This window comes from Salvelinus fontinalis, chromosome 16 (assembly GCF_029448725.1).
Source record: "Salvelinus fontinalis isolate EN_2023a chromosome 16, ASM2944872v1, whole genome shotgun sequence".
NCBI classification, from domain to species: domain Eukaryota; kingdom Metazoa; phylum Chordata; class Actinopteri; order Salmoniformes; family Salmonidae; genus Salvelinus; species Salvelinus fontinalis.
Genome location: NC_074680.1, coordinates 10,485,784 through 10,495,406, shown reverse-complemented (window position 1 = coordinate 10,495,406; position 9,623 = coordinate 10,485,784). Strand labels below are relative to the sequence as shown.

The 9,623-nt window shown below is 42.7% G+C and overlaps 1 protein-coding gene and 4 non-coding genes across 5 annotated transcripts; all 5 read right to left on the bottom strand.

Annotated features, from left to right (window-relative positions):
- Positions 1–56: 56 nt before the first annotated feature.
- Positions 57–6,017, bottom strand: LOC129812634 (60S ribosomal protein L13a-like). The gene is made up of 7 exons (XM_055864365.1): positions 5,922–6,017; positions 5,211–5,283; positions 4,868–4,933; positions 4,471–4,572; positions 3,915–4,000; positions 3,674–3,733; positions 57–310 (listed from the first exon to the last, which is right to left on the bottom strand). Exons 1-7 carry the CDS (start codon positions 5,940–5,942, stop codon positions 101–103), a joined length of 618 nt encoding a protein of 205 aa, XP_055720340.1. The 5' UTR covers positions 5,943–6,017; the 3' UTR covers positions 57–100.
- On the bottom strand, positions 461–542 carry LOC129813468 (small nucleolar RNA Z195/SNORD33/SNORD32 family). Its single transcript, XR_008753174.1, has one exon. It is a non-coding gene; the product is annotated as a small nucleolar RNA Z195/SNORD33/SNORD32 family (small nucleolar RNA).
- LOC129813461 (small nucleolar RNA SNORD50) lies at positions 4,236–4,305 on the bottom strand. The gene has a single exon (XR_008753168.1). It is a non-coding gene; the product is annotated as a small nucleolar RNA SNORD50 (small nucleolar RNA).
- Positions 4,681–4,759, bottom strand: LOC129813459 (small nucleolar RNA Z195/SNORD33/SNORD32 family). Its single transcript, XR_008753166.1, has one exon. It is a non-coding gene; the product is annotated as a small nucleolar RNA Z195/SNORD33/SNORD32 family (small nucleolar RNA).
- LOC129813458 (small nucleolar RNA Z195/SNORD33/SNORD32 family) lies at positions 5,368–5,450 on the bottom strand. Its single transcript, XR_008753165.1, has one exon. It is a non-coding gene; the product is annotated as a small nucleolar RNA Z195/SNORD33/SNORD32 family (small nucleolar RNA).
- Positions 6,018–9,623: the final 3,606 nt, after the last annotated feature.

Here is a 9,623-nt window from a genome sequence, read left to right as displayed (position 1 = left end):
ATGCCATGTCAACTTCATGCACCTCAAACATGCCAAGAAATCAAGCGAGTCAAACATTCTATAAACATTTATCCATCTTTATAGGCAACCATGAACAAGCTCAGACAAGGACACCGTATTGTTTAAGGACAGCAGTGTACTTTGAAATCTTGCTCTCCACATTCTTCTCTGCCAGCTTTGACAGCTTGATCTCTATCTTTTTCTTGGTGTACCGGATCTTGGCCTTCTCTTTCCTCTTCTCTTCCAAAGTGGCTGTGATAGCCTGGTACTTCCAGCCAACCTCATGGGCCAGACGTCCAAGGAGGGCAAACTAGGGAAGGCAAGTTCACACAAAGGACAGGAAAAATTACTAATGAAAAAGCATTACAAATCAAATCATTAGGCTAACATAATCCAATATCAGATCATAAAAGAACAGTTGCCATAACTTGGGATGAAAATAATTATTTGGATGTTGCTTTATGTCTCAGATGGTAGTGCATGTAAAGTATTCTCATGGTCGTCAAACTCGAATACTTACTGTGGTAAACATCACTGACAATAAGCAAAGATTGGTACCTGGCTAAATCCATGTCTGACTCGCAAGAACGACATGGCTAAACATTAGCACTAGAGGTCGACCGATTAATTAGGGCCGATTACAAGTTTTCATAACAATCGGAAATCGTTAATTTTGAACGCCGATTTTGCCGGGGGGGAAAAAACACCTTTATTTAACTAGGCAAGTCAGTTAAGAACACATTCTTATTTTCAATGACGGCCTAGGAACAGTGGGTTAACTGCCCTTTTCAGGGGCAGAACGGCAGATTGTTACCTTGTCAGCTCAGGGATTCAATCTTGCAACCTTACAGTTAACTAGTCCAACGCTCTAACCACCTGCCTCACGAGGAGCCCACCTGTTACACGAATGCAGTAAGAAGCCACGGTAAGTTGCTAGCTAGCATTAAACTTATCAATCATAATCACTAGTTATAACTACACATGGTTGATGATATTACTAGTTTATCTAGCGTGTCCTGCGTTGCATATAATCGACACAGTGCGCATTCGCGAAAAAGGACTGTCGTTGCTCCAACGTGTACCTAACCATAAACAAAATTGCCTTTCTTAAAATCAATACACAGAAGTATATATTTTTAAACCTGCATATTTAGCTAAAAGAAATCCAGGTTAGCAGGCAATATTAACCAGTTGAAATTGTGTCACTTCTCTTGCGTTCATTGCACGCAGAGTCAGGGTATATGCAACAGTTTGGGCCGCCTGGCTCGTTGCGAACTAATTTGCCAGAATTTTACGTAATTATGACATAACATTGAAGGTTGTGCAATGTAACAGGAATATTTAGACTGATGGATGCCACTCGTTAGATAAAATACGGAACGGTTCCGTATTTCACTTAGAATAAATGTTTTGTTTTCGAGATGATAGTTTCCGGATTCGACAATATTAATGACCTAAGGCTCGTATTTCTGCGTGTTATGTTATAATTAAGTCTATGATTTGATTGAGCAGTCTGACTGAGCGATGCTGGGCACCAACAGGCTTGAAAGCATTCATTCAAACAGCACTTTCGTGCATTTTGCCAGCAGCTCTGCTGTTTATGAATTCAAACCTATCAACTCCCGAGATTAAGCTGGTGTAACCGATGTGAAATGGCTAGCTAGTTAGCAGGGTGCGCGCTAATAGCGTCTCAAATGTCACTCGCTCTGAGACTTGGGAGTAGTCGTTCCCCTTGCTCTGCATGGGTAACGCTGCTTCGAGGGTGGCTGTTGTCGATGTGTGCCTGGTTCGAGCCCAGGTAGCAGCGAGGAGAGGGATGGAAGCTATACTGTTACACTGGCAATACTAAAGTGCCTATAAGAACATCCAATAGTCAAAGGTATATGAAATACAAATCGTATAGAGAGAAATAGTCCTATAATTCCTATAATAACCACAACCTAAAACTTCTTACCTGGGAATATTGAAGACTCATGTTAAAAGGAACCACCAGCTTTCATATGTTCTCATGTTCTGAGCAAGGAACTTAAACGTTCGCTTTCTTACATGGCACATATTGCACCTTTACTTCTCCAACACTTTGTTTTTGCATTATTTGATTTTGGGACATTTATTTCTGAGACACTGTGAATCTCTGGGCACGGTTCCAGTTCATGCCGAACGCAATGGGCATTTCGACATTGCAAGAGGACAGCTTTCGACCAAAAGACGATTAGACCCAAGAAAGGATTCTTTGCCCAAGATTCTGATGGAAGAACAGCTCAAAGTAGGAACAATTTATTATGATAAATCGTGTTTCTGTCGAGAAATGTTAATTGCTTAGGACGCCATCTTGTTTGACGTAGCTTTGCTTGGCGCAAACTGTATTGAAAAGTAAGGATAATTTAAAAAATGTAAATCAGCGATTGTATTAAGAATTAAATTGTCTATCAATCGCTGTCCACCCTATATTTTTTAGTCACGTTTATGAGTATTTATGTATACGGCTAGATCACTGTCTAATATGGCGCACGACATTGTCTGACCAGCTGGGCAACTTTTGTCATTGTCTAACCATGATTTTGGTGGCTAAATATGCACATTTTCGAACAAACTGTATATGGATTGTGTAATATGATGTTACAGGAGTGTCATCGGAAGAATTCTGAGAAGGTTAGTGAAAAAATTAATATATTTTGGCGATGTTTACGTTATCGCTCTCTTTGGCTAGAATCAATGCTCTGGTAACGTTTGCATATGTGGTATGCTAATATAACGATTTATTGTGTTTTCGCTGTAAGACACTTAGAAAATCTGAAATATTGTCTGTATTCACAGGATCTGTGTCTTTCGATTAGTGTATGCTGTGTATTTTTACGAAATGTTTGATGATTAGTAATTAGGTAAACAGGTTGCTCTATATATTTATTCTAGTCCATTTGTGACGGTGGGTGCAATTGTAAACTATGACATCTACCTGAAATATGCACATTTTTCTAACAAAACCTATCCTATACCATAAATATGTTATCAGACTGTCATCTGATGAGTTTTTTTCTTGGTTAGTGGCTATTAATATCTTAGTTTAGCCGAATTGGTGATAGCTACTGGTGTTGGTGGACAAATAAAAGATGGTGTCTTATGCTAATGAGTTTAGCTAATAGATTTATATCTTTACATATTGTGTCTTGCCTGTAAAACATTTTAAAAATCGGACATGTTGGCTGGATTCACACGATCTGTGTCTTTCATTAGCTGTATTGGACTTTAATGTGTGAAAGTTAAATATAAAAAAAAAAAAAAAAATAAAAATGAATTTCGCCCTCTGCCTTTTCAGTGGAATGTGGGGGGGCAGTCCTAGACAGGTTAAACCAAATTGAACATGTTTCATTATTTATTTGAGGCTAAATTGATTTTATTTATGTATTATATATTAAGTTAAAATAAATGTTAATTCAGTATTGTTGTAGTTGTCATTATTACAGAAACAGTTCATTTTTTTATTTATGAAATCGGTCGATTAATCAGTATCGGCTTTTTTGGGTCCTCCAATAATTGGTATAGGTATCAAAAAATCATAATTGGTCGACCTCTAATTAGCACAAGCTGCAACTTTTGAAACACAGCTACCTACTAGTCAATGTAGCTTTGATAAAGTCAGTGGGGTTATTTGACAAACTGATTTTAGGCTTACCTTGCGAGTGGGCTTCAGACGCACAATCTTCAGGGCGGCAGGTACGACCATGCGCTTCCTCTGTGGAACAAAATAAACGTCAGCTCCAAACAACTGCAAGTCCATTAGAGGGAAGGACAATTGCGTCTCAGATTCAGGGGTATTCTCAAAGTCAAAACTCAAACAATGTATGTATGAAAAAGTAGCATCACTGACAGCACACAATCATAGAGTTACGCTGAATTATTGAAACATAAGTCACCTTGTCATAAGGAGGGGGGACACCATCGAACACCTTCAACCTTTCCAATGCAGCCTGTCCTCTTTTGGTTTTGTGAGGGAGCATGCCTGTTGGGGTCAAAGGGGCCATCAACAAAACATTTAGGCAATTAGGTCCCCTGCACTGGATTGGCAATACTTCGTAGTGTAAGTGAAGCCATGGGGGGGGGAATTAAATCACAATACTTAGATACATAACTTCAGTTCCATGACAATTTTGGATTGTGAATATGCTTAAATTCCCAATGTACAGTAACTTCCCCATGACTTAATAGGTCCCAACACAACATTGTGGCCTTGACTAAACTCAGCAGTCAGATCCGGAAGTTTCTCATCAAAATTATCAGCTTTGGGATAAGTTTTCATCACAGTCAAGTAGGAACCATCCATTGTCCAAAGTAGAGTTCAGAATGTGTGTACTTCATGCTATCAACCCAATATGGACCATTTAAATAAATATCCATATAGGTTAAATCTACGCAAATCACTGGACCAGTAAGCCAGAGCTGAAAAACAGACAGAAGGAATTTTGATCTTACCCCTTACGGTCCTCCAGAAGATTCTGCTGGGAGCTCTGAAATGGTATGGTCCACGAGAGGGGTTGGTGTTCATCCTTTTACGCAGGAAAGCCAGGTACTTCACTATTCATAAAACAGGTGCAGTACACCATCAAGCTAAGCCATAGTCTCAACCGCTTCACCACAGCCACAAGTATTTCACAACTGTGGTCAACATACACAATGTTGCTTAATGTGTCAGATGGTAGTGCATGTAAAGTATTTTACTGGTCGTTAAACTCAAATATTTACTGCGTTAATCACTGACAAGCAAAGCTTATGATTTAGGAGAAAATATTTACTCTGAATCAAAAGAGAACCACACAATCCTTCAAAACATTCCAATTAAACCAAAAAAGTAAACCTGACAATAACTTACATTTGTTACGGTAGAAGTTCCCAGAGATGTTGATACCCTCACACCTCACAACTACCACCTTGTGTCCTGAAAAGGAGAGAAATCATGACTTACATATTGAAACATGGACAAGTACACAGGCCAATTGTTTAATATACACCATCTGAGGGTAATGTGAGTTATCATTGTAGTTACTCAAACAATGTAGGTTAAAAAGCGTCACTGACAGTTGTAGCAAACTAGACATGGCTGTGTCTACATCAAGATGCAATTACACATCAAGTGACAATATCCTTGGACTGGATAATGATCAAAGTCACGAGAAGGGTATTAATTGACAAAATATTGGACTTCCAAAACTCACCCAGCAGAACTTGCTTAGCCACAATGGCAGCAAGACGACCAAGTAGATGGCCTCTGCCATCAAGCAGCAGAACCTTGGAGGACAAGCATAATCAAGTCATATGCGAATAACTAGTTGCCCACCACCTGGGGTTCAAATGATTCAACGAGCTTGTTTTTATGTCTCAGATGGTAGTGCATGTAAAGTATTCTCATGGTCGTCAAACTCGAATACGTTACTGTGGTAAACATCACTGACAAGCAAAAATAAATACGAACTTGGATAAATACATTTTAGTTATGGTTTTGTGTCCACATGGCCACGTCCGGCTGGCAAGAACGTTCAGAGCTTAACTGGGGCTAAACATTAGCTCGCGCAATAGATGGCGTTACCCAACTATTGAGAGTTGAACTCAGTCATGTTATTTGAGTAATCTTCCATGGCAAATTGAGGTATTTCATCTAAACACTATATCAAAAAGGCCTGAGAATCAGGAATTCATTTCGCAGGGTCCTTGCTTTAATTAGCTAGCTAACGTTAAATGAAGGCATGACTAGCTTAGCTAGCGACGTCAGCAACACCATTCACGTGTCAAATAAAGCAATGAATGACCTTCCCCCTAGTCTTCACTTAACACTGAGCAATAGTTAGCTCCACTTCTGGATACAATTATATGTATATGGCTGTATTATAAACAAATATAGCAATGTTGGTTCTTGCGCTGTTACACACCTTATTGAACCGGTCCGCCATGATTTGCGAAAAGAAAGACAGACGGGGTTGCCCGCTGTAAAAGACAGGGGTTTCTGGGCGGCGCTATAGCGTTAAAGGAAATTACGAATTTTCATTCTTCTTCGGGGCTTTATACGCAGCATATAAAATGCACATTGCCACCAACTGGGCAGAGTGGGGATTACAGAAAACATTTCCCATTACATTTTGTCATACATTTTAAAATGTCCCATTAAATGTAGCATATGGAGACAATCCTGTGGTATGCTGAGTTTGCAGCTGATGCAGAGCAGCGTGGCTGGAAAGCAAGGGTTTGCCCAGTGGAGGTTGGGTGTCGTGGATTTGTGGTGACATCCACCACCAGGTTGCTGTCGCCACATTTAATCTTTATTTAACTAGGCAAGTCAGTTAAGAACAAATTCTTATTTACAATGACGGACTATTAAAGGCCTCCACACCAACTTCCGGCGCCGACAGAGATGGCCGCCTCGCTTCGCGTTCCTAGGAAAATATGCAGTATTTTGTTTTTTTATGTGTTATTCCTTACATTGGTACCCCAGGTAATCTTAGGTTTCATTACATACAGTCGGGAGGAACTACTGAATATAAGAGCAACGTCAACTCACCATCGTTACAACCAGGAATATGACTTTCCCGAAGCGGATCCAGTGTTTTGCCTTCCACCCAATACAATGGATCTGATCCCAGCCGGCGACCCTAAGCGACGCCGTAAAAGGGGCAAACGAAGCGGTCTCCTGGTCAGGCTTCGGAGACTGGCACAACGCGCTCCACTCCCTAGCATACTACTCGCCAATGTCCAGTCTCTTGACAATAAGGTTGATGAAATCCGAGCAAGGGTAACATTCCAGAGAGACATCAGAGATTGTAACGTTCTCTGCTTCACGGAAACATGGCTAACTCAAAAGACGCTAACGGAGTCGGTGCAGCCAGCTGGTTTCTTCGCGCATCGCGCCGACAGAAACAAACATCTTTCTGGTAAGAAGAGGGGCGGGGGTGTATGCCTTATGATTAACGAGACGTGGTGTGATCATAACAACATACATGAACTCAAGTCATTCTGTTCACCTGATCTAGAATTCCTCACAATCAAATTACGAACGCATTATCTACCAAGGGAATTCTCTTCGATTGTATTCACAGCCGTATATATTCCCCCCCAAGCAGACACAGATGGCCTTGAACGAACTTTATCTGACTCTTTGTAAACTGGAAACCACACACCCTGAGGCTGCATTCATCATAGCTGGGGATTTTAACAAGGCTAATCTGAAAACAAAATTCCCTAAATTCTATCAGCATATCGATTGTGCTAACAGGGCTGGTAAAACCTTGGATCATTGTTATACTAACTTCCGCGACGCATATAAGGCCCTCCCCCGCCCTCCTTTCGGAAAAGCTGACCACGACTCCATTTTGTTGCTTCCAGCCTACAAACAGAAACTAAAACAACAAGCTCCCTCGCTCAGGTCTGCTCAACGCTGGTCCGACCAATCTGATTCCACGCTTCAAGACTGCTTCGATCACGTGGATTGGGAGATGTTCCGCATTGCGTCCAACAACAATATTGACGAATACGCTGATTCGGTGAGCGAGTTCATTAGAAAGTGCATTGACGATGTCGTACCCACAGCAACGATTAAAACATTCCCAAACCAGAAACCGTGGATTGATGGCAGCATTCGCGTGAAACTGAAAGCGCAAACCACTGCTTTTAACTAGGGCAAGGTGACCGGAAACATGACCGAATACAAACAGTGTAGCTATTCTCTCCGCAAGGCAATCAAACAAGCTAAGTCCCAGTATAGAGACAAAGTAGAGTCGCAATTCAACAGCTCAGACACAAGAGGTATGTGGCAGGGTCTACAGTCAATCACGGATTACAAAAAGAAAACCAGCCCCGTCGCGGACCAGGATGTCTTGCTCCCAGACAGGCTAAATAACTTTTTTGCTCGCTTTGAGGACAATACTGACACGGCCCGCTACCAAAACCTGCGAGCTCTCCTTCACTGCAGCCGAGGTGAGTAAAACATTTAAACGTGTTAACCCTCGCAAGGCTGCAGGCCCAGACGGCATTCCTAGCCGCATCCTCAGAGCATGCGCAGACCAGCTGGCTGGTGTGTTTAAGGACATATTCAATCAATCCTTATCCCAGTCTGCTGTTCCCACATGCTTCAAGAGGGCCACCATTGTTCCTGTTCCCAAGAAAGCTAAGGTAACTGAGCTAAACGACTACCGCCCCGTAGCACTCACTTCCGTCATCATGAAGTGCTTTGAGAGACTAGTCAAGGACCATATCACCTCCACCCTACCTGACACCCTAGACCCACTCCAATTTGCTTACCGACCCAATAGGTCCACAGACGACGCAATCGCAACCACACTGCACACTGCCCTAACCCATCTGGACAAGAGGGATACCTATGTGAGAATGCTGTTCATCGACTACAGCTCAGCATTTAACACCATAGTACCCTCCAAACTCGTCATCAAGCTCGAGACCCTGGGTCTCGACCCCGCCCTGTGCAACTGGGTCCTGGACTTCCTGACGGGCCGCCCCCAGGTGGTGAGGGTAGGTAACAACATCTCCACCCCGCTGATCCTCAACACCGGGGCCCCACAAGGGTGCGTTCTGAGCCCTCTCCTGTACTCCCTGTTCACCCACGACTGCGTGGCCATGCACGCCTCCAACTCAATCATCAAGTTTGCGGACGACACTACAGTGGTAGGCTTGATTACCAACAACGACGAGACGGCCTACAGGGAGGAGGGGAGGGCCCTCGGAGTGTGGTGTCAGGAAAATAACCTCACACTCAACGTCAACAAAACAAAGGAGATGATTGTGGACTTCAGGAAACAGCAGCGGGAGCACCCCCCTATCCACATCTACGGGACAGTAGTGGAGAAGGTGGAAAGTTTTAAGTTCCTCGGTGTACACATCACGGACAAACTGAATTGGTCCACCCACACAGACAGCGTTGTGAAGAAGGCGCAACAGCGCCTCTTCAACCTCAGGAGGCTGAAGAAATTCGGCTTGTCACCAAAAGCACTCAGAAACTTCTACAGATGCACAATCGAGAGCATCCTGTCGGGCTGTATCACCGCCTGGTACGGCAACTGCTCCGCCCACAACCGTAAGGCTCTCCAGAGGGTAGTGAGGTCTGCACAACGCATCACCGGGGGCAAACTACCTGCCCTCCAGGACACCTACACCACCCGATGTCACAGGAAGGCCATAAAGATCATCAAGGACAACAACCACCCAAGCCACTGCCTGTTCACCCCACTATCATCCAGAAGGCGAGGTCAGTACAGGTGCATCAAAGCAGGGACCGAGAGACTGAAAAACAGCTTCTATCTCAAGGCCATCAGACTGTTAAACAGCCACCACTAACATTTAGTGGCCGCTGCCAACATACTGACTCAACTCCAGCCACTTTAATAATGGGAATTGATGGAAATTATGTAAAAATGTACCACTAGCCACTTTAAACAATGCCACTTAATATAATGTTTACATACCCTACATTACTCATCTCATATGTATATGTATATACTGTACTCTATACCATCTACTGCATCTTGCCTATGCCGTTCTGTACCATCACTCATTCATATATCTTTATGTACATATTCTTTATCCCTTTACACTTGTGTGTATAAGGTAGTAGTTGTGGAATTTTT

Bases quoted from the DNA above. Each gene is read 5' to 3' on its own strand.
- LOC129812634 (XM_055864365.1), bottom strand. From the start codon at position 5,942: ATGGCGGACCGGTTCAATAAG. The intron at 4,573-4,867 runs GTAAGTTATTGT...TTTTATGAATAG, and splicing joins GAACTTCTACCGTAACAAAT to TGAAGTACCTGGCTTTCCTG. The intron at 311-3,673 runs GTAAGCCTAAAA...TGCCTTCCCTAG, and splicing joins GTCTGAAGCCCACTCGCAAG to TTTGCCCTCCTTGGACGTCT.